The sequence below is a fragment of the Eretmochelys imbricata genome, chromosome 9 (assembly GCF_965152235.1).
Source record: "Eretmochelys imbricata isolate rEreImb1 chromosome 9, rEreImb1.hap1, whole genome shotgun sequence".
NCBI lineage: Eukaryota > Metazoa > Chordata > Testudines > Cheloniidae > Eretmochelys > Eretmochelys imbricata.
The window spans coordinates 42618165-42642343 of NC_135580.1; the positions used below are offsets into that span (position 1 = coordinate 42618165).

At 42.8% G+C, this 24179-nt stretch overlaps 1 protein-coding gene across 1 annotated transcript; it reads right to left on the reverse strand.

Annotated features, from left to right (window-relative positions):
* Positions 1-920: 920 nt before the first annotated feature.
* LOC144270456 (G-protein coupled receptor 35-like) lies at positions 921-22394 on the reverse strand. The gene is made up of 3 exons (XM_077826932.1): positions 22279-22394; positions 19765-20560; positions 921-1120 (listed from the first exon to the last, which is right to left on the reverse strand). The coding sequence occupies exons 2-3, from the start codon at positions 20531-20533 to the stop codon at positions 921-923; spliced, it is 969 nt and encodes a 322-aa protein (XP_077683058.1). The 5' UTR covers positions 20534-20560; positions 22279-22394.
* Between the last annotated feature and the right edge of the window lie 1785 nt (positions 22395-24179).

Consider the following 24179-nt stretch of genomic DNA (forward strand, 5'->3'; position numbering starts at 1 on the left):
TCATCTCAGGGCCCATATGCAAATCTGTGGTAAACAGGCCACAGCAGCTCATCTACAGCCCTATTCTGACTTCCATGAGCCTTGGTTACTACTTGCTGGATGACCCCAACACATTCCCAGTTCTGAATTTTCCCCAAACCATGTGCTTTGCAATATCCAGTCCTCTCCTGGGCAGTTCAGAGAAATAATATGGTTTGTTTGTTCCTCTAAAGAAACAAAACAAAACACAACACAGATAATTAAATGTAACTGGGGTAACTACATCCTTCCCTTTAAACACAGGACTTAGTTGGTTTATGGTAAAAATGAAATAAATTTATTAACAAATTATATATAGAATGAAATGAGTTCAAGTATAAGGAATAAAAGATAGAAAGTTACAAGCCAAACAAAACAAAATATGCTTATGCTCTTATAATACAGTAATATTGTTTTCAATCAGCTGAATATCACTTGAAGTTCAGCCCCCCTGTCTTTTTAGCCCAGTAAACCTTTTAAGTTATTCTTCTGAAAAATAAAACCCAGAGCAAGCTGCTTTCTCCTGCTGGGTGTAGATGCCATGCTGTGTTCTCCCACACATGCTAGTGTGAGGTTTGTCTCAACCAGTTGGGAGCTTGATGGGTCTGTTTACTGCTTATATGTAACCTGAGGTAAACACACATTCATTTTTTTGGGATAGACCAGTTTAACAATGCCCTGACATCACTAAAATATGATCAAACCAGGTATAATTCCAGTACATGTCTATAATTCTTAATACCCACCTCATACATACATGGTGCAAGATTATTAATCATCAGTGAGTTATTCATTTTCAAATGATATCTCACAAGGCATATTTTGTACAAAGATTATTACAATAGTGTACAGATTGTGAATACTGGGGTGCTTAGTGTCACACCTAGAAATCAACAATCCAGCTAAACCAGATGAATGATTTTCCAAGGGAAGAGATTCTCCATGAACTCACTCATCTTTGTAGGAGAAGGAAGGGGTGTGCAGACAGTATTCTCCCACATGTAACAGTTCCTCTTTCTGGGGAAACAAACCATCCTGTGTTTTAGTTTTCTTAATGACGGCATCTTGTGGTTGGCTGGTGTGTGAAAGCAGATTATAGTTGCTGCAAAGGAAGGAGATCACAAAATACAATTGAAAAATATTTAAACCATGTCCATGGGCTGATTTTTGCTATGTCACTTGAGCACTTGCATGGAATGACTTTTGGATAGTTGGGGCAGCTCGAGGAGGAGGACTAACAGCAAAGTTCCTGTAACACTATACAAAGATGTTACAGAAATCAAGGAGAGGTTTCAATAATTTAGGTGGAAGGGAGTCAAAGGTGTTATCATAACCCCATCACTGTCCAACATTAAACTGTGCCAAACAAGGTTTGTGTTTTGGTATAAACAGACCTCAGCCTGTGTAGTACCATGGCAAACACACCATTACAAATCCTTTTAACCTTCTATTAAAGATGTAGGAAAAACAGTGAAAGCATTTGAAATGGTAAAGTATTAAGCTTTTTATTTTAGCAACATCCCTTGTTTCCTTTCCCATTAGCTGGGTCCAGATTTTAGAAGGAAAGCTCCCCTTTTGTGACAGTCTCTTAGATAGTAATAACTGTCTATTTTTGGAGGGGGGGGAGAGTTAATTAAGATGAGCTGGAGCTGTCACTGTTCCTGTTGTTAAAGTCTGATCCTGTTTCCCAAGAAGACAACGCAAGACAGACACACAAGGGGAGATAAAAGAAAAACAAAGATGAAAATGCAGCCTCTGACTCTGGTTTGACTTTCACTTGCATCCTTACTGCTGGAGAAAAAACAGCCACTGCATCTGTGACTCTGAGGCCTGGCAAACTTGTACCAGCATTGAACTTTTTAGAGCATTGCTTCTAGCTGCCCGTCTGGTCACAGGTGTACAGCAGAATATACAGTCTTGGCTGGCTAAACCAGACTCTTATTAGACAAATGGAAAGAGGAGAAAGAAGAAATAAGACAGGGAAGGAAATGAATGCAAGGGGAGACAAAGTCTCACATCCCAGGTGGTATTTGGGATTTAGCTGAAGCGAGTGTAGGTGGTGATGGCCTCTGGGTCCCTCTTTCTGATCAGGACATCTCTCAGGATTAGAGCAAAGCAGGCCTATAGTCTCAACAGATGGTGGACTCGCAGTCATGATGGTGAAGCTCACTCCATTAGCCAGTCCCCTCCACCCCGCATTCTCCGTATTTTGTCCATTAGATAGGCCTAGTTTGCGGTGTACCAATTTTGTTTAATTGATTTCCAGTTTTCTTATTTACCAAGCATGCTCTTAACACAGTCTGAGGTTATATCAGGAGGCCTTTTGTTTAAGACTTAACTTAGTTTTTCTGTTTCACTTTTGCACCTTCTCCCATCAACATTTGTTGTTGTGACATAATATGAATGCACACTCCCTCCTTACAGCTGAGGTCGTAACTAATGTAAACTTGTAGGCCAAGTTCTCACAAGAAGGTCAAGTAGTTGGGGTGCTAGACTGGAACACGAGACATTGGCTTCCGTTCCTTGCGCCACCACAGATTTTCTATGTGGCTGAGGGCAAGTTGTTTAGGCTCAGAACGTCAAAGGTATGTAGGCATCTATCTCCTATTGACTTCAATGGTAGTTAAGAGCTTAAATATCTTTGGGGATCTGGGTCTCGGTGCCTCGGTTCCTCATCTGTACAACGGGGATAATAGCACTGCCCTAGCTCACAGGGCGTTGTGAGGATACATACACGAAAGAGTGTGAGGTGCTCGGATAATCTGGTGAGGGGGGCCAGGAAGTACCTGAAATAGATTGCAGTTTATTATTGTTTGTATTACAGTAGCATGTGGAAGTCCCACCCATAACAGGGACTCTATTGCGTGATACTGTACAAGCAAATCAGGCACATAGTAAGAGACAGTCGCTGCCCTCAAGAGCTTATAATGTAAGTCGATAAGGAAATAGTATTATCCCACCATTTTACAGGTGGAGAACTGAGGCTCAGAAGGAGAAAGTGAACAGACTTAGGACACATCTGTGGAAAAAGCAGGAACTGAACCCATTTTTTTCCTGAGTCCCACTTAAGTGCCAAAACTACAAGATCATCCTTCCTGAAGATAAAGCAGTGATTCATTTGACCTCTGAATTGCAAACTAATCCAGTTTGGGTTTTTTCATTAGGGACACATTTTTTAATTAAAATCTCTCTTCCTGCCACTTTCTGTTTTCATTAAGGACAATAGAAATCAGTTTGTTCTTTGTTAGTGGACAAAGAAGTGACTTTTTCCTAAATTGCTCTTGGACTCAGATTAGAGGTACATACATACGATAAAAGAGAGCTACTGCTATACTGTCAGCTTTCTTCTGGTTCCTGGATTTGCTCTCTGTGTAATGATGATAGGAACTCTGGAGTAGGAACCAAAGTTACTCATAATGTTGTATGGGGGCAATTATTGTATAGTGAGACCTATAAGCAGAAGCACATTGCTAAAGCACTTGGAACCTGCCAGGCAAGCCAGCAATATGTGTATGTACAGTTCTCAACAACATGTTAAGTAAAGTGTTTACTGTTACATAGAGTCTTCAGTACCTGGCAACAGTTTTTACTTTTCGATTTGTTCTCACATGATGAAAGAAAAGGGTAGAACAGACCTGAAAAAACAAAGGACCAACTAAAACCTCCAGGAAAGTTTGTGTCTGAAGGAAATGCAGCAGAAAAACTGGAGAAAGTGGAAGCAAGGACTTGAGCTGTTCAGCGACCAATGGGAGCTGTGGGAGCAGTGCCTGTGGGTTCAAGGGCAGCGCGCGGAGCCTACCTGGCCACCAGTGCGTCTAGGGGCTGCAGGGACCTGGCAGCCACTTCCTGGGAGCCATGGTAAGCGCTGCTGGAACCCCACACCCCAAACCCTGTGCCCCAGCCCCGAGTCCCCTTCCACACCCAACTTACTGTCTGGAGCCCCAACACCCCAACCCCCTGCCCCAGCCCCCTCCCACACCCCAAACCCCTCATCCCCAACCCACCCCAGAGCCCATACCTTCAGCCGGAGCCCTCACCCTCCCCTGGCATGCCATCCCCCTGCCCCAGCCCGGAGTCCCCTCCTACACCCCAATCCCCTCATCCCCAGCCCCACCCCAGAGCCCACACCCCCTCCCGCACCCTCATCCCCGGCCCCACCCCAGAGCCTACACCCCCAGCTGGAGTCCTCACCCTCCCCACCCCAACCCCCTGCTCTAGCCCTCTCCCGAACCCCTTCTCCCCAGTTCCACCCCAGAGCCCGCACCCCCAACCAGAGCCCTCACCTCCCTCCCACACCCCAACCCCCTGCTCCAACCCAGTGAAAGTGAGTGAGGGTGGGGAATGACAGAGGGAGTGGGGATGGAGTGAGTATGGGTGGGGCCTTGGAGAAGGGGCGGGGAAGGGTGGGGCCTCAGGGAAGGGGCGGGGCAGGGGTGGTCAGTTTTGTGAGGTTAGAAAGTTAGGAACCCTAGTGAAGGAGCAAGAGAGGAATGAAACACTTTTCAATTTGATGTAGCAGGTAAAGGAAAAATACAGGTGTTAAAGAATAAGTGTGAGGCAGACTGTGCTCTGCAAAGGCACGTGTCATATGACAGCCGCAAATATTTCACTGCAAACCATATAGATGGAGACCAACGTGTGACTGATTTAAAACTGGCAGCACAATCTTGTGAATTTGGAGAACTGTGTGAATCACTCATTGTGTATGGCATTGCAGCAATCTGAGTGCGAGCTAGGTTGTTGAGGGAGACTAATATAACTCTTGAACATGTTGTGGACATATCATGCAGATGAAATGACTTGAAAACAATGAAAAGGGCTGGATAAACCGGAAAAACATGCACACATACTGCAACGTAAGCATGCCATTCATTAGTAAGCACCCAGGCATGCAGTCACAAGCCATGCCGGGCTTAAACTTGTCACAGTCTGTAAATTTAGTGCAAAAAGTCAATATGCTAAAGGAAGAATCAGAAGGTGACTGGGATATATTTAAAGAATACACAGATGTATTTGAAGGTTTAGGATGTGTAGCATAAAGATGAACTCATAAATTTCATCTGTAATTCATACACTCAAAGTTCCAGAGACATTAAGGGATAAAGTAGAAAAAGAATTGCTCCACGTGGAATAGCTTCAAGTAATACCAAAAGTGGAAGAACCTACAAAATGGGTCAATTCTATAGTAGTTGTAGACAAACCAGGTCAAGAGGAAATAAAGAATATGCTTGGATCCAAGAAATATAAATAAAGCCATAAGAAAGGAACGATTTCAATTATGTACAGTAGAGGAAATCACCAGCAAGTTAGTTGAAGCAGTCTAAGCTGTTTTAGATGCCAGTAGTGGATTTTTAGCAAATACAGATGAATGTAAAGTTCTAGACTCTGTATATTCGACACACCATTTGGCAATGGCAGGTACAGGTTCACCAGAATTCCTTTTGTCATCTGTTCAGCTCCTGAAGCGTACCAATGAGTGATCCTAACAGACAATTAAAGGTCTGGAGGGTGTTGAATATTATATAGATGATATACTGGTATGGGGAAATACCAGATGAGAAGCTCAAGAGTTCTACAGTGAAAGGAACCTGGAACTGCACAAGAGCAAATGCAAATAGGCTGTGACAGAGAAAACATTTGGGGCACCGCTTGACAGAGGAAGTTCTAAAAACTTGACAAGTTAAACATTGCTGCAATAACTGAAATGGCCACACTGACCTGCAAAGCTGGATTGCAAAGTTTTCTTGGAATTATTACTTACCTTGGGAAAGTAACCACACTTGTCAACAATAACAACTCCTTTAAGCCAACTGTTGGGAAAAGATGTTAAGTTCTCTGCGATGACAAAGCATCTGAACACTTGAAATAATTGCTTACAAGAGCACCTGTGCTGAAGTACTTTAAAGTCAAAGAACCAGTTACTGTGTCTGTGGATGCAAGTGCTACGGCTTAGGGACTGTACTGCTGCAGAACGGGGCTCCTGATGCTTATTTCTCTAAAGCTCTGACAGCTACACAACAGAGCTATGCCCAAGTAGAGAAAGAAATGTTTGCAATAGTAATTTGGCTGTACTCAATTTTCATCTGTTTATCTATGGGGAAAAAATAGCCGTGGAAACAGACTGCAAGGCTTTTGAGGCCATTTTCAGAAAACCTTTGTCCAGTACTCCACTGAGAATTCAAAGGTGGTTGATAATGCTCCAGAAATATCAACTGGAAGTCTGAGACAGACCGGGGAAAGAATTAGCTATAGCTGATGGTTTATCCGGAGCATACATGTTGCATGGTGAAGGATTAAATTCAGAGGAAACTGAAGTAGCCATCATGAGATTTATTGCTTATTTGCCTATTTCAGAACAGAAACTGCAGGAATGTCAGGCAGCTAATGCAAATGATGTTGGCCTGCAAACCTCAAGACAAACTATTTTGAAAGGATGGCCAGATGAGTCCTGAAGTACCAGAGGGATATAGAGAGGAACTACATGTACAAGATGGACTTGTCTGTAAAAGTGACATACTCCTGGAAAGTCTCACAAAAGAGATCTTGGCTGTTATTCATAATGGTCTTCTGGAAGAAGAGCTATGTAGATCTCAAGGTGCTGTGTATTGGCCAGGCATGTTTAGTCAAATTGAGGACATGGTATAGTCTTGCAACACGTCAAATCTTCAGAAAGAAAAATCAAAAGGAACCAATGCTACCACATGCAACCTTATACTGGTTGATACGGAGACTAATTATTCAAGACCTTTAAGTATTCAGATTAGAGTTATGGATACTAAATTAAGTTAATACTGTTAAGTAAAAAAGTTAAAATTTTAGTTAAATTATATGTAGAGTGTGTGTGTGCACTCACGCATGTGCGTGTGCATGTTACATAAAAGGAATGTAATGATAGTGGGAACTCTGGAGTAGGAACCAAAGTTACCCATAGCGTAAATGTAGTGAGCCTTATCAGCGGAAGCTTATTGCTAGGGCGGTTGCAGGCGAGCCAGCAAAACGTAAGAGCATACTGTTACTTAAAAGGTCTCTAGTATCTCCAGAAGAGCAAGTTTGCAACAGCTGTTATTCTGTCCTTCCAGGAAGTTTAGGGTCATCAGTAAAATGAAGAACTGAGAAAGAGACAAGTCAACCCTGAAGTCAATAGGCTTGCATTGGGGTTTAAGGGTGCTCAGCACCTCACTGATTTTGGCCTTCCGTTAAGCAAACATCAGTAACTAATACGAAAATGTTAACACATTTTCACACATAACACATAACAAAGAATGATAATTCTTTTGTTCCCAAGCCCGCGGGTCACTCAGCCACACTCTTCATATTAGTGCAGAATGCTAGTGACCAGAAAGTGTTTCCCCAAGTAGTCTTACTACAGCTGTTAAACTAGCTAGCGTCACTGATGCGTTGTTTCAACAAATTCTTCACCTCATCAGCATTACTAGTATGCCATAGCACTCAGTTTGGAAAATCCCCTCTGAAAGCAAAAGAACCATTCCTTTTTCTAGTGCTCTTGCAAAAAAAAAAAAAAAAAAAAGAACTTGCAAGAGGCGGGGACTGCTGTTGGTTTAGCAAGAGCTCAAAAATATTTTCTCTGTTGGACAAGCAGCAGTGTGTTTAATTTGGCAAATGGTTCTATAAATAGCATCTCCATCCGCCCCCATGGAAATTTTCAAAGGGGAACAACAAGTAAGAAGTGGTATGAGAGAAAGAAGGAAGTGGCACAAAAATAAGTAGAAATAAAATTGCATTGACTCTACACAGAATGCTGTCAAGTGCATGAAGTAAATAAACGGAACAAATAGAAATACCTTTGATTTCTAGCCACTCCAGATGCAGCCATCTTGGCTGGTTCTGGTAACAATAATAGGTTAAAAACTGCAGATAGGAATGTGACTTGAAGATCGTTTCCCTCCAACGCAATGGTTGTCAAGCTCTATTGAGTAAACCACTTCTAAAGATAGAGATCTTCTCTTTCCCTTATCTCATATCCCCTGCCTGCTTCCCAAAGGCAAATGAAAATACTTGTTCATATGAAAATATTAGGGTAATGAGGAGACAAAATGGAAATAAGATCCCTTTAATCCAGTGGATGATGCTGTGTGATAAGGTTCCCTCCCCCACTATCATTTTATATCGAAGCTGACTATTTCCTCTCCAGTTTATCAATAAAAACATCTCTCACTTCCTGTGGCTTGCACTGTTCTAATCTTCTGGATCACTTTGCAGTTTGGTTCCTCTCTCTTGTGTATTTTCTGTCCTTCCAACATGAGCGTCTAGCAAGTTCAAGACTCACCGACACGGCACTTCCTGCTGGTCATCTTGGGAATTGGCTCGATTCCAGCCCAGAGCACCCTCTGCAGCCTGGTGGCTCACCTGCCACTGGCCCCGTGTCCCTCCCCGACCCCGGTGCCCCTTTACCTCGGGGTTCTGCCCCAGCAGTAGCCCCACTCTCTCTGGGTCTCCCCTCACAGGGGAACCCCCAACCCTCTAAACCCACCTTGCTTCAGTGGCTACTGCCAGTCATCATCTAGCTCCCGCTCACTGGAGCAGACTGCAGTCTGTAGTGGCCACTCATCGTTGGCAAGAGGTTAGATGACCGGTAAGACTGTAGGTATGGCTTTGCTTTGTCCAGTTGTTCCATTGCTCCAGATATATCAAGGTCAACACCTTGGGAGTCTCTTGCTTACAACATTTATTTCAAACAGTATGTCATGCCAGAGCATTAAGCCACACAGCAATGTGAAGTTATGTATGTTTCTGGTGATTCCATTTCCCTCTGCCACTGTTCTCCCATGAACAGTTCCTGTCATAGCATTATCCTCCATAATGGCAACTATGGCATCATCTATCTTCCCAATTTGGTGTTTGATAGGCTTTATCGCTTCCACTTGACTTTCCCATCGTGTGGCACTCAGTGGTTTCAGTGTCAGAGAGGATGTTCCCAGATGTTGCTTCAAAATTTGCCATCGATGAGTTGATGCAGAGAAAAATATATAGATGCTTTGAATTACATTAAAAAATTCAGCAGCCTCACTAGAAGCTGTTGCTGCATCACTGACCACCAAGTTCAATGAACGAGAACTGCCTGGGACAAATAAAAGCTTGAGGATTTAACTCTTGGATTCGTGTCTGCACTCCTCTGTTCTTTCCTCTCATGTTGGCACCATTATCGTAGCCCTGACCTCTCGTGTCAGCTATCGCAATTCCCGTATCTTCCAGCTTTTTAAAAAGCACATTTGTCATACCAGCTCCTGTAGTATCATCAATGTCAATACATTCTAGAAAATGCTCTGACAGTCACCATTGCAGGGACATTTTCACTAGGTTCTGTTGTTGTTACAAAATGCACCATTAAAGTCATTTGTTCAGTATGGCTAATGTCAGGTGTGCAGTCCAGAATAACAGAGTAATATCTTGCTGACTTCAGATCTGCCACAATCTTCTGTTTGACTTTTGTTGCAAGTAACTGTATGATCTCATTTTGAATTGTTTTTCCAAGGTAGCAGTGTGTGTACATTTCTTGGGTGGTGACTTTTCTTAGATGCTCCTGGAGTACAGCATCAAACTCAGCCATCAGCTCCACAATTTTAAGGACGTTTCCAGTGCTTGGCACATACTGCTGATCTGAAGGGCCACGCAGTGCTAGGTTTTGGGTAGTAAGCATTCTCACAATGGCAATGAGCCTTTTCAGAACATTTTGCCAATAAAGAGACTCTGATGCAATCTTCTCTTGATGCTGATCATCTATGGTGGCCTTGAACCTTAGTCTCACCTTAAGTTCTTTCCACCTATGGAATGCTCTCTGGTGATTTGCTGCCTTCTCATGGCATGCCAGATTTCTAGCCAGATTTTTCCAGTCCTTTGTTCCTGTAGAACCCATTGTGGCTGGAACATTAGACTGGAAGAGTTTGCAACAAAAACAGGAAGCAGCATTCTGGGTTTTTGAGTACATAAGTCATGGCCTCTCCACTTTGTCACCATTGGGGATTTCGTGCCAGTAATGTGTTGGATGGAAACTTCTATTTTCATTGTCTTTGAGGAACATGAAGTTTTTCACTTGCTGTGGCCCATGCAGTACAAGGAAGTCCCTCAGGCTACTGCTCAAGTGGGTCCACAGTCCTGGATCATCTCGACCTAAGGAACTAAACTCAGCAGCAGCTGTTTCTTGCGCCTCCACCACACTCTTCTCTGAGCTACACTTTTCTTCAGGAATGTGCATGGCTACAGCCATTTGAGATGGCGATATGGATGCGGCAGTAGCTGCCAGGTCACCTGCACTCTGACTAACTGGAAGGTCATGCATCTCCTCACCACTCACATCCTCATTGGGGCCGGAAGGCTCACCGTGAACATTTGTGTCCATGTATCTCAGGAGAGCTCCGTCCTGCTTAGATAGAAAAGCTTCCTTTGCTTGCTTTCTTTTTCCGAATGCTACCCCAGAGGGGCGTTTTCTTCTTTCACTCATGACTGCTGTTCTTTGCCAGCTATTTTGGGTCTCAACACTCAATTGAAGGGGACAAATGAGCAGGCTGGTAGCAGGGCCTGAGTGAGGGAAGATATCAGCGTCTTAAGGGCCTAGCTGGCTCCTACTACTTCAGTTGACTGCCTGTTCTCCTCAAGTGGGTCCAGGGAAGCAGCAGGAAACAGGTTGGCTTAACTACACCGCTTGGGTCCAGGGAAGCAGCAGGAAACAGGTTGGCTTAACTACACCGCTTGGGGAGTGAGGATTTTTCACACCGCAAAGTGACATAGTTAAGTCAATCTATTTTTCTAGTGTAGACCAAGCCTAAGGCTGACAGGAAGACTTGACACAGTCATGCTGGGTGCAGAGAAATGCTTGGGTATTTATCACTCCAAATGGTCAGAAAAACGTTGACATTCTAGGACAGAGTCTTATCCAAGGCTTATTGAAGTCAATGGACTTTGGATCAGACCCAGAATCCAGAACTGAACTATAACTAGAAGGAAGTGTTATTGCTTGAAGGCAAGCTGACACTTCACTGTTATGGCAGAATTAGCTCTGGGGGCCACCAATAGTCCATGAACCAAAGTGTGGGAACCTGAGCTTTAAATATCAGTATTGTATCTGTCCAAATTAGACCAAAAGATTGTGTGGGAGGGGGAAGGTCATAGTCCATGACCTTGTATAAATTATAAATAAGTTAAAAATGCACTAACATATTTTCATTTAAAAATGAAACATTTAAACCCTTTCCTCATTTTATCTGTCAAGCCCTGAGTTGTTCCTGATTCTTTGACCCTTCTGCAAATATTGCTGATGCTGCAAGAACCGAAAACAGCACAGAAAAAGATGGTGCTTTGCATATATTGGGAATGCCGTTAGCTCATTCAAGATACGGAGAGTCCTGGATTCAGCTCCATCAGGTAAGTAAAAGAGGAAGCTACTTTCAGATGTTATAAAATTCAGCTGTAATATTTTATTAGTGATCTGAGCTGCTGTTCCAAAAAAAACCCCAACTTTACAGTGCACCTTTTGAGAAGTCAACTGAGATATAAAAATTTCAATCTCTAACTAAAGGGGAAAGTGCCCAAACTCTTTTCCCAGTGACTCCATGCAGTTCTGTTAATGCAATGACTAAAATTCAGTACTTAGTTATTCCCATGTAACCCTACTGAAATCAATGGGACTGGCAAAGATATGTGTGACAGGGGAGTCTGGTGTAAGTGTCTGATTCAATGCCCATTAAAGTCAGCAGTGGTGCTTCCATTGACTTCTCTGGGCTTTAGATCAGGCCCTAAGGGTATGTCTATACTGCAGTTAAACACCCATGGCTGGTCTGTATCAGCTGACTTGGGCTCACGAAGCTCAGTCTATAGGGCATTTTAATTGTGATATAGGCACCTGGAAGGGGGAAGGATCCCAGAGCTTGGGTTCCCACCCGAGCTTGAACGTCTAGACCACAGTTAAACGGCCCCATAGCCTGAGCCCCGTGAGCCTAAGTCAGCTGACAATGACCAGCTGCAGGTATTTAATTGCATTGTAGACATTCCTTCAGTGGCCAATGCCCAGAGCCTGAAAGAGATCAGCCTTGAGGCAAGCAAATAATAAATGAGATTAACAGACCTGAGGTTACTTAAAAGAATTTGGGATAATCTTGTATCATATAGGAAAGGCCATCAAAAATACAATTGCCATGCATCAGCGTTATTGAGACATTTTTCTTAAGTATCAAAGAATCTTACCCTCCGAGGGTTAGACACTAAACAAATGTTTTTGGGTTTTTTGCCTGATTTTAACCAATTCTCTTGTCTTCCATTTTATTACGTCTTCCTAGTTGGCACCTCTAGTCATCAGTCATTGTCTCTCTGCCATGGACTGAATAACCTAATTATATCCCTTTCTCACTGGCATCTGAGGACCTTTATGACAAGAAGAAAAAATAACCTGTAGTTTTGCTCCAGCATGATGGATAGCTGTGTAAATCCACCAATTTATGCAGATCATAAAATATAGGCATTTTTTTCAGCTGTAAATTTAATTGATGCTCAGTTTAAACAACTTTGACTATATTTAAGAGATGTCTTTTTTTGAAAGTCATGAGAGAAATGTGGCAAATGATGTGTCCGCTGGAGTCCTGCAGATGAATGCTGGCTGACGTTTTTAGGTCTTTAGCTGAATGCAGTTTAATAGGAGGTGTGCTTAAATATAATGTAGTGTTTAGTTACAGATTCTGTTCATTAATTAGGCAAAACTTGGTCTTCAGTGCTCTCCCACAGCTCCAGTTTTGAGTAGAGTAATCACAACATGAGTATCTTAAAATGTACGTCTGTTGAGGATAGTCACTGCAAAAACAATGATTTCTGGATCACATTTGCTCAGTCCACAGGTATAAAGATTACTTTTTCCAGTTGTAATTGCTGTAGACTTGAACCTTGGTTCTGAAAGTCAAGCTGCGGTCTTCCTGGCTTATGCACCATCATAATTTATCAATGATAAAGGGCTTGTGGTCCAAATCCTGCCCTCAGTTACACTTGCATAGAACCACAGCATCGACCTTATGATCTCTCTGTTCGCATACCTGTTCGCAGTCATGTTATATTTCAATTCCTTGTCACAGAGTCTTTCGGGGAGGGAATCCTTCAGTTTTCTCAGTGCTCCCATGGTCTTTTCTCCCCCCATTTCTGCCTTTCTAGAAGCTGGAAGATAGGTATCATCAAGAGAGAAAAAGCTATCTTAACACTTGTTGGAAGTCAATACAGGGTTTTTTGGTTTTGTTTTTTTTTAAGATGCGATACTGAGAAAGATATCCTAAGACTAAATATGTCAAATCTGTGTTTCTAATAGGGTCAGATTGTGGGTCCCTGCACAGAAATACAGAGTTCTTCTAACTCATCCTGATATAAGGTTCCGGTACCAGAGATGCAGAGATATTGTGCTGACTCGCCCTGGCACCAAACAGGTGGTTCCAGTTAGCTAAAACCGAGATTTGCGTTTCTCTCTGTGACTGTGAAAATTAGGTGTAAGGAAAAAGAGTCTGTTTGTTGTTTAACAGTCAAACAAAGGTCAGAAATGGGATAAGTTTGGATCCTTTGTTTAGTGTGTACATTGTGGTAGGAGCATGGTTGGAATGCTACCTATTTACAGGCACCTAGTTAGCACCCTAATTTTCAAACTGAACTGAGAACCTGCAACTCCTATTGATTTCATTTTAATCAATGGGAGTTGTGTGTGCTCAGTATTTGAAAATCAAGCCACATAAGTAGGTGCTTATATATACATATGTGTACTTAACTTTAGGCACCTACATTTTGAAAAAAATTGGCTTAAGTGACTTGCTTAAACCATGCAGTGAGTCAGTTGCAGAGCCAATTTATATGGATTCTCATCAGTGCCATTTGTGAGGGTGGTGATTCTTTGCAGTGGGGCTACCTTTTCATTTGGAATCAGGTCTCCATTTTAATCAAAGAGAAGACAAAATTACCTACAAGTGCTTTACATTACTCTATTGATTATTTTTTTTATCTGAGCCCCTTTTTATTGGTCTCCATTGGGGAGTTTTCAGATTTTCAGCATATTTAACTCTTGTTTTTGTCTTCTAAACTTGAAGGCTACTTCATTGGATTGCAGATTGTAGACAGCTGGGGAACATGTCACTCAAAAGGAAGTTGGGTGTTTTGAAGAAGGTAGGCTGGACTGCAGGTCACTGTACTGGGTTTACCAAGCCCAGTATAAAATGTTCCCTACATGTGGAATTGGTCAAAACAATGAAAGGTGAGAGGAGCGAATGATGCATGCAGACTCACTGTGTGAATATTGTTGATTCAGGTTACAGCATTGAAAGGCTTCTGGAAATTGGTGGACTTTGAATATTAATTTACTAATTTACGTTCTGGGTATTGTTTCTGACTATGCCAAAAAGCCACCAGTCCCTAGCTTACCCCAACCCATATCGCTGTGCCTGATTATCCTCCCTCTGTTTTTATACCTCCATTGACACCAGTACAGCTCCTTCTTATTTATTTTGGAGTGAGAGGAGAGTTGGGCTTTGGGGATGTCTACAGAGAAGAAACTGAACCCGTGGCAGTGAGTCTCAGAGATCAGGTCTACAGATGAGGCCTTGTGCTATGGCACTAAAAAAAAAAATCACTCTAGATATTTCTGCTTGAGCTCAGAGATCCACGCCCCTTGCTGGCTTTCAGAGCTGAAGACCCAGCCTGAGAGGAAACGTCTACAGTGCTCTTTTTAGCACCAAAGCAGAGCTGGGCTTTTAGACTCATTGCTGCAGATTGAGGCTTTATTTTTGTGGTGTGGCCATAACTTTTGACTGTCTGGTTCCTTTAAATGAGATTTAAGCTCTTAAGGCTCAGATGAACAAAGCTATTTAGTCTCAATGGAAGTTAGAAGACTAAATACCTCTGTGGATCTGGGTATAAATACCTAAATCACTTTAAAAAAAAATATTGAGGCTCCAACTCGGGCACTTTTGCAAATGTTACCATTAGCCTAATAAAGACACAGAAGCTTTTCATATCAACCTGCAGATAAGCACCACCCTGATCTTTCACTGATACTCTTTTGCAGTGTAAACATCTCCAAGTTATCTTAAGCAGCTACAAAAATGTTTTCAGGGCAGGCTTTTCGACACATTTTCTGTTTGACATCCCACTGAACTCTTACATCTAGCCTTCTGCCCTGCATAAACCTCATTCACAGGCTATGCCTGCCCTAAGAGCTAGGGGGTGTGATTACCCCCTCCCGGGCTCACATACACATACGCATGCTGGCTTTCCTCAAGCTAACCTGGGTATAAATAGCAATGTAGCCACAGCAGCAACGGTAGCGGCAGCAGAGCCATGGCTCAACTGGGCCGAGTACAATATGTATTTGGCACAGCTGAGCTGTGTCTCCGCTGCTGCTGCCCATCCCTTTGGGGGGAGGGATAGCTCAGTGGTTTGAGCTTTGGCCTGCTAAACCCAGGGTTGTGAGTTCAATCCTTGAGGGGGCCGTTTAGGGATCTGGGGCAAAAATTGGGGATTGGTCCTGCTTTGAGCAGGGGGTTGGACTAGATGAACCTCCTGAGGTCCCTTCCAGCCCTGAGATTCTATGATCCTGTCATGGCTACATTGCAATTTATACTTGTGCTAGCTTGATGAGAACTAGCACATGTCTTGGTACTGGAGCAGAGAACGATCACACTGCTAGCTCATAGCGTAGGCTTAGCTGTACTTGCAACAAAAAAACAGGAAGCCCCCACCTAAGAAAGCTAATAACAGTTACTCTACAGGTCTACCCCCACGTGGTAGGTAGGTTCTGTGACTTCAGCCTGCGCATCCTTAGAGAAACCTAATGTTGCTGATACCTTTTTCAGTTCTCTGTTGTCACTGGGGAATTTTGCATCCCAGCCACTTACTTTTGTAATTACGTATTTTATAAAAAGGGCACTTAGTGGCTGTGGGTACTGAGCTCCTCTGTTAGTTCACAGGATGAATGTAGTGCAGGATGTGACAATGCAAATTTTCCTCTTCCTCCTACTAATAATATGCCTGAACCTTGCTTTGGAGGGAGCTCCTCTGATGAGAGTGTTGTTCAGTACATTGCCCATTCAAATCCTTGGTCTTTCTGGTGAGACTACCAGAGACTGTTTGCGTGGTGAACGCAGGGAGTGGGATAAGAGTTGTTTCAGAAGCAGATAAAGGCTATCAGCTCACTTTACTCAGGGTACTAAGTAGCTTCCACATGGAAACAGTCACAGTTTCAGGATTAATTGCACCTTTGAACCCTTGTGATTTTCCTTGAGGGCACTCTCGTAAGGTTTCTGGCTCCCAGCCATTACCTCTCTCGGGCGGAGACCTCCACCTCTCTCCTTCCAGACTAGTGTTTTAAGCTTAACACCTCCCCAACACTCTGATTGCAATGCAACCCTTGTCGTTAACCTCTCTCCAGAGGCTCTAACAGTGTACACCACTCACTAACCTTCCTTCACAAAACACACTGGATTCGTTCCTAAAATAAAAGCACCACAGAGAAAACATCTAAAAACAAAAAAGTTCCTATGCACATGCTAAAAATTTAAGAGGTCACCCCTCAGTCTTATGAGGCTCTAGTAGGCCAAAGCCTTTCCAATCCTTCTATGAGGGTGTGGCTGTTAGACAGGAGGTCCTGGTCACTTGCTGGATCAAAAAGAAAGCCTGAGTCAGTGTTAACCCAGATTTTTATCCCAGAGACCTTTTTTTGGTCTGGTCTGTGGATAAGCCGGTTTGAACTAGTATAGGTGAGCTTCTCCAGATGTTGGTACCTCTCTGGAGATGTTACAACCTGCATGACTTGCTGTAATCACCTCTCACAGTTTTTGGTTCCTGGAGATGTTTGTGGTAACCCTCCCTGCTCGAGTTCCAATCCTTAGCGCAGAGTGAGACATAAACTGAATATAATATGGTCCCCACAGATATTACAGGGCATTGCAATAACTGTCACGACTTTCTCTCTTTGTGAAGCTCAGCCACATTTGAAATGGCCACCTACAGGTGAAAATATCTGATTAACAAATTCTCAGGTCAGCTAGTTTTCTCCTAAGCTCATGCTGCTAAGCACAATGTAGTGTTGAGTCTTGGTGATAAGACTGTCTTTTGATTTTGTCCAAATGCCATTGGTGAATTTAGCTTGATATGTTGTGAATGTAAAATGAAGTCAAGATAAGAACTCTCACTCTCTGAGCCCAGATGGTTTCAGGGGAAAAAAATCCTTCCCAGGGCTACAGATAATGGTAGGAGTCAGGCTATTAACCTCTAGACCTTCTAGGTCATGATCAGGGCCTCATGTACACTGCAATTTCTCAGCACCAATATGATCAAGTCACTCCACTTATTTACAATTTCTCCTCTCTTTGCCCCCTTCTTGTGGGGTTGGAACATAAGCTACTCTCATGCTTTTTGGGGTGAAACACCCTCATTCCATACACCTGACTAGTTCTGCTGGCTGGTGTGTAGATGTTGGAATGAATCCAAGTTTCCATTCACTCTGTGTCCCTTCTTGGTCTCTGTTTTGCAGGGGTGGAGCAGGCCCTCATTCTCCTGTCATACTGCAGTGTCCTATGTGGTGCTGCAGGGAGAGGGGTCCATGTAGAATCAGGTAACAAACCTGTAATGAATAGTGTTCAGCGAGCTAGTCATCTAGTGAAGAGAATTAGTCATTGTATAAATTATCTGTTAACATTCCCCAAATATTATAATCAATGACCAGTATTCATCATAGTAACTTTGGCACATATTCTCCCACCATTACTCATGCTGAGAAGTACTTTACTCTGCAAGCAGTTGCATCAGTTTCAATGGTACCATTGCGATGGTAAGATGCTCTTGAAGAAAAGCACTACTCACAGCGAAGAACGATGGGAGACTTTGGCCATTTGTGAATATTTCCAAGGACTTGACTTCTCAACATTGACAATTGACTAGGGTCATGATGGATCTTTCTGAAGGGTGTAAGAAGTGGTTATGCTGCCTCTAAACTAACTCCTCTTTTGTTCAACACTCGCTCTCATGAATATTCTTTGATGTCAGAGAGTAGTGGTACAGAACAAGTGGATTCACCTTAGGCTAATGCCCTCTTCAAACTGCTGTTCCTTCAAAGTACAAATAACAAAAGACTGAAAGGCAAGTTTATTCTTGGGGCAAGCACAACAACAGTCTAAGTCAATAGCAACAAGAGGACTATACACATGTTACAGAAGCAAGTACAATTCAGGAAAACTGCTTCAAAATACTCTTTAATAAAGACCATAGAATACTGGTCCTTATTTAGGCTTGCTCTATGAATTATTACCAGGACACTCACAATCCCTCAGTCTCCCATGAGGTAGCCCCTACAAGATATTCACCTGCATAGGCAAATCCCCAGTGACTGTCCATTTCTTCTCCGCTAAAAGGATTCCAGCCTTTTCAAAGGGTGTTCATGGAGTCCAAGGTTCTTTTTCACTCCCCTTCCATTACCCAATGAGTTAGGCCCAGATCTTGCACTCAGTGAAGCCAATGGTAAAAGTCTGAGGGGGCAGGATGGGATCGTTAGAGCATGCTTTCTCCTAAACTCAGTTAAATTATCTCTGATCATCTGAAGTGAGCCTGATGCATTTGGCATAAGGAAATAAGACACCTGCATCTTGTTTCCTCCGGTCAGGTCATCTTTCCAGGTCAGATGCAGACATATAGAGCCCTATGTGCTCTATGATATATCGTTATTTACATAATTTTTTGAATACTATGACTTGGTGCTACTTGGTGGGCCCTATATGCCGATGGAAAAAGTTCTCTATCCTACTATCATGGCAAAACTCACTGCTGTTTTGCTGCCTGCAGTGATTCAGCCAGTTAAGCACATGTCTGTTTGCAGTTTATCACGTAAATAACAAACCACTCAGGTCAGCTCAGGCTTCCATACAAGAAGATCCAACTCTCATTTTCCCCAGATGATGAAAGCAACAACCCACAATATGCTTCATTGCTAAAGATACAGTCAAGGGATGTAGAGTGCCATTTAATGGAGGGGGGAAGGGGTAAATCTGAATGGTGCTGGGACCCCATGAGCCATGTTTCAATGCCACTCACTCATATGTGGCCCAGTTGCATGGGCTGCATTTCCTGCCCACCACAAATAGCAAGACCCAGGGGATGGCTGTTTCAAACCTGAGTGGCACTGTGACCTTGAGCTTAATAGTGGTCAGGCCAGGGCTTGTGTGGCCACCCCCTATCTCTGTAGCATATGGCTTCAGGGATTTCTCTTTCAACCTTGGGATGCTTGTGTTCGTGTACAAAAATATGTGTGCAGTTGTGCAATTATCACATTTGTGAATGCAGATCACAATTAGACAAGCATTTAACTAGCTATTTTTGCATGTAAATTCCAATCTGAATGTGCAGTAATTGTGTATCCTGGGCTTCTTAGGGCTTGAAAATCCAATCTTCAATATCCCCATCAAGAAACTCTCACCCATTCATTCAAGATTAATATGAGCAGATTTGATAGTTAGGACCAATTGTCCTGCTTTTTCATGTTGCCTTCCCTGGGGAAAGTAAAGCAGTGAGCTAGGTCACATACATATTACCTAAATTTTATATTACCCAGTGGCATATGGATAGATGAGACTTGGCTGTGATTAGACATCGACTTCACAGATTTTGTCTTTGGTAACATGGACGATGCCTCCTGAAATTCCTGGCTTACAAAGTAATAACAAATGGCGTCTAAGCAGCAGTTAGTGTTTGCTATGATTGAGGCCACGTGCAAGAATACATTACCTTTGTATATTACTGGGCAGCTGGTGCTGGTGGAATCCAGTATAAACCGAACAATGTGCCCAATGTTAACAGGTAAGAAACATATAATGAACACAGCCATGTTTGTAGAAACAATGTAGATCGCTTTCTGGATTTGTTTTTCCTCATGTGGATTTGTTTTCTTCTTTCTCACAAGCTTCTTAATGATTTGAATTGAACAGAAGCTCAAGATGATTAATGGTATAAAAAATCCCCAAATAGTAAAGGCTAATGTCACTTTGGACGGCTCTGTGGAAGACTTTTCAAAGCAAATCCCAGAGTTTTTTTGCTCTTCCAATTCTACAGCTAAGCAAACAGAACTTATCGTTAGTAGCCACAGAAATCCACTGGTGACAGCTGCCTTGAAGGGGGACCTCAAAGTCATTGATTTTAGGGGATACATTATTGCAATGTATCGATCAACAGCTGTGATGGTGATAATATAGATGCTTACATGCCGGTTTATAAAATATGAGGCTTCTAAAGCCAAGCACTTGTTATCTCGGGGCTGCATCTGGTTGTGGGAAAATGCTTTGAAGGGCAAAGTGAAGAGCAAACAACAGTCGGCAATCATTAAGTTGATCATGTACACTCTGGTTTCTGTCCATTTAGGCAGTTTACAGCAAAACACCCAGAAAGCCAGAGCATTAAATAGGATTCCAAAAAGGAAAACTGGGATGTATACTATCAGCTGTATGAGATGAAAAGTTTGGGGCACTTGGATGCTGCTGTTGCTGTTGTTGCAGTTCATTTCTGGGTTTGTTCTGATGCACAGTTACTGGAAAAGAAGATTTTAAGTCAGAGAGATGACATAGAGCAAAATCATGATGATTTATGAATTTATTTAGTGGTGCTGGTGCTTTGGAGACCTAAAATGAAGTTGAAGTTAGAGTTTACAATCTAAAAACTAGTCATTCTCCTAACGTATGAACTTAAATCTCAAACACTCCAGGAAGGATTGTGTGGAAGGTCTGTTTGCTGCTTCTCCCCAGGCTCTCTCTCATAGTCATCTTCTTCTTAATTAGTAAGTTCCTTGCTTATTTGGTGGAGGAACCGAGAGGGTCCACTCAGGGTTCTTTGCTGCTAAGCTCTGTATCTACATGGAATGATAATATAGACTTTTTTGCCTTCTCTTTCATGCAGTAGGACTTGCCCGAATCATCGAATTCAGTCTCTGCCTCAGAAACAGCACAGCAATCTGCCAAATAACAAGCACTTAGAGGATTCTGGTGGGTCTGTCAGTCAATGGTATGTGGAGCTGGACTCCCCCGTGTCACTCTGCACCCACTCCTGAAGAAATACAGCTCTATGGAGGCTCTCAAAGCAGAGTTTTCCTAGGGAATAGAGTTCCCCCTGCTAAATGGGCAGTGACTCTACCCACAACTTCTATGGATCTCCTAGGATCTCCAGGGGCCAGGACACTCCTGGCGGAGGACTGTTTTAAATCCTCCACTCCAAATACAGTCCTTAGGCAGCCATTGGAGCCACAGGGCTAGAGAAGCCCAATCTGTCTTTGGTCCCAGAGAACTCCTTTACAGGAGTGTTCCCAAAAAGGGGGGGGGCATGCAAAACTTACGTAGTGCTTGATTCCCCATAAGATTGGGTGGGCCCTAGGGAGAGGAGATGTGTGATGCCCTACCCCAGTTGCACTTAGAGCGCAGAAAGAAATAAGCCCAGATCAAAATGAAAGGCAGACAAAGAAAAAACTGAACTGACCCCCAGACCAACCCACCAAATGAGTGAAAACCGAACAAGCACAGCAGCTAGTTTGAATGCTGCCTAGTCATTGTACAGGATCCAGAAAACTTCCAGCGTGAGCAGGCTCAAGTCTGCTTTCAATCAGTTTCCCTCTAGCTATTTTCTGGTATCACTGAGGACAGTGAAAGTCATTATAACACAGTTAGTGAAATGGGGAAGATAAAGCCAAAGCAATGATAAAGAATGAAAAGTTACCTGTTTGTTCAAAATGACTAACAAATTGCAAGAGAGGCTTCAGGACTTACTTGAGTCAGATGTTCTAAGGTCTGTGCCGCAGCACACAAAACAGGGGGGGGGCATGCAAAACTTACGTAGTGCTTGATTCCCCATAAGATTGGGTGGGCCCTAGGGAGAGGAGATGTGTGATGCCCTACCCCAGTTGCACTTAGAGCGCAGAAAGAAATAAGCCCAGATCAAAATGAAAGGCAGACAAAGAAAAAACTGAACTGACCCCCAGACCAACCCACCAAATGAGTGAAAACCGAACAAGCACAGCAGCTAGTTTGAATGCTGCCTAGTCATTGTACAGGATCCAGAAAACTTCCAGCGTGAGCAGGCTCAAGTCTGCTTTCAATCAGTTTCCCTCTAGCTATTTTCTGGTATCACTGAGGACAGTGAAAGTCATTATAACACAGTTAGTGAAATGGGGAAGATAAAGCCAAAGCAATGATAAAGAATGAAAAGTTACCTGTTTGTTCAAAATGACTAACAAATTGCAAGAGAGGCTTCAGGACTTACTTGAGTCAGATGTTCTAAGGTCTGTGCCGCAGCACACAAAACACAGAGACAGTTGACTCTTTACAGTCGACACGAACAAAAACAGCCCAACACCTCTACATTAGTAACACTTCCCTCCTCCTCTTTCATATAGTTTTCTGTGCACGTTACACATCCACCTCCCTGTCCAGATACATTGAGTCTGTTACTGCCCTCTGTTGTGTACCCAGCATTACACTTTTCAGCTCTAATTATACTTGAATGCAGAGCTGAAATGTTCTGTTCCGTAATTAAACAAAAGCAGCTTTTATAGTTAAATTTGATGCCCTTAACTTATTTTGTAATTTTTTTCACTAAGCAAAATATAAAAATTGTATAATTCCAAGTTGTTGCTGCTAATGTCTCTTTGGCGACTGTGCCTGGCCCATACACGGGCTATATAACTTGCACGGGTACTTTATGTCCGTGCCACCCACAAACCCATGAAAGAGCACGACCGTCTGGTGCCTTTTTACACCTGTACATAGCAGAATTGGTTAAAAAAAAGCCAATTATTTTTTCCCGGGCCATTTTGAAAATATTTTGTTTTATTGACTTTGAAAAAAGTTAATTTGTGTTTTTCTAATTTTCAAATACTGCTTTTGCTTTAAAAAAAATGCAAGTTTCAGTAAAAAATTTTCACTTTTTGTAAAGAAAAAAAAACAAAGACAAAACTTGAACCCTTTTTTTTCTATACTGAAAGATTTTTGATCTTCAGGTTCTGGTTTTTCATTTTAAAAAATAAATCCTGGAAAGTGTCAACTGTATTGAAAATTTTTTGTTTAGCTCAAACAATCCTTTTTTAGTTGGAAAAAAAATTGGATGAAGAAAAGGAGGCTGTCTAGTGCTAGTGTTTAACTGCGTTATAATAATACTGTGGACCCTCAGCGTCCTGAATACCAGAGTTACAAACTGACCAGTCAATCAGTCACCTCATTTGGAAAAGCAAGTTCACAATCAGGCAGCAGCAGAGCCAAAAAACCCCACGCCCCAAACCAAATACAGTACAGTACTGTGTTAAATGTAATCTATTAAAAAAATAAAGGGAAAGCAGCATTTTTCTTCCACATAGTAAAATTTCAAACCTGTATGAAGTCCATATTCAGGTGTAAACTTTTGAAAGAACAACTATGCTGTTTTGTTCAGAGTTACGACGATTTCAGTTACAAACAGTCTCCATGTCCAAGGTGTTTGTAACTCTGAGGTTCTGCTGTATAGGGCAGATCGGCCCCTCTGCTTTTTATTCTGGAGGCAGTGGAAAGCTTGGAAAAGGCTGGATATGGGTGGGTGGCACGGGAAGCTCAGCTAGAGGATCTTTCTGCAAACCTCAGTAGCAGTACCCACATAACATAAATCTGAACTTATTGTACTATAATAGGCTACTGCCGTGTACAGCAGCCCCCCCCGTCCCCATGATGTTGGTGCAGCTGGCAGAAGAGGGCACATGGAATCACAGTTCCTGAAGAAACCCTGCTGCTAAGGGAGCAACACAGGTTAGGTGGAGATTAGTGCTATGTTGTTATGGTGGAAAGAGGGAGGCAGGTTTTGGGTTTTGGTTTTTTTTAGGGGCGGATGGAGATGTTTATGGGACACCCAGGAGTCTGTGGTGCCCAGGGACAAGCGGCAGTGCTGAAGCTGTTTGCTCTGACACAGGTGAAGGTGGGAGGGTCACTAGAGATGCTCTCAGAGCCAGCCAGGCAGCTGCATCCATGTTCCCCTGGCTTATGAGCCGTCTGCATCTGGGTGTGCAGCCACAATTAGCACGTTAGTAGCCTGTCAGTATATGCTAATTAACTATCATCTATTAATGTGTCAGGGCCCCTGCTAAATGTTGCGGGGGTGGGGGTGGGGGTGCGAAGGTGTATCAATACCATGCTACCAGG

Coding starts and splice junctions, on each gene's coding strand:
- LOC144270456 (XM_077826932.1), bottom strand. CDS start 20,533: ATGAACTGCAACAACAGCAACAGCAGCATCCAAGTGCCCCAAACTTTT. Junction 1,121..19,764: donor CTGCCCAGTAATATACAAAG/GTAATGTATTCT, acceptor CTTCCTTTGCAG/CAACTATAATCTGCTTTCAC.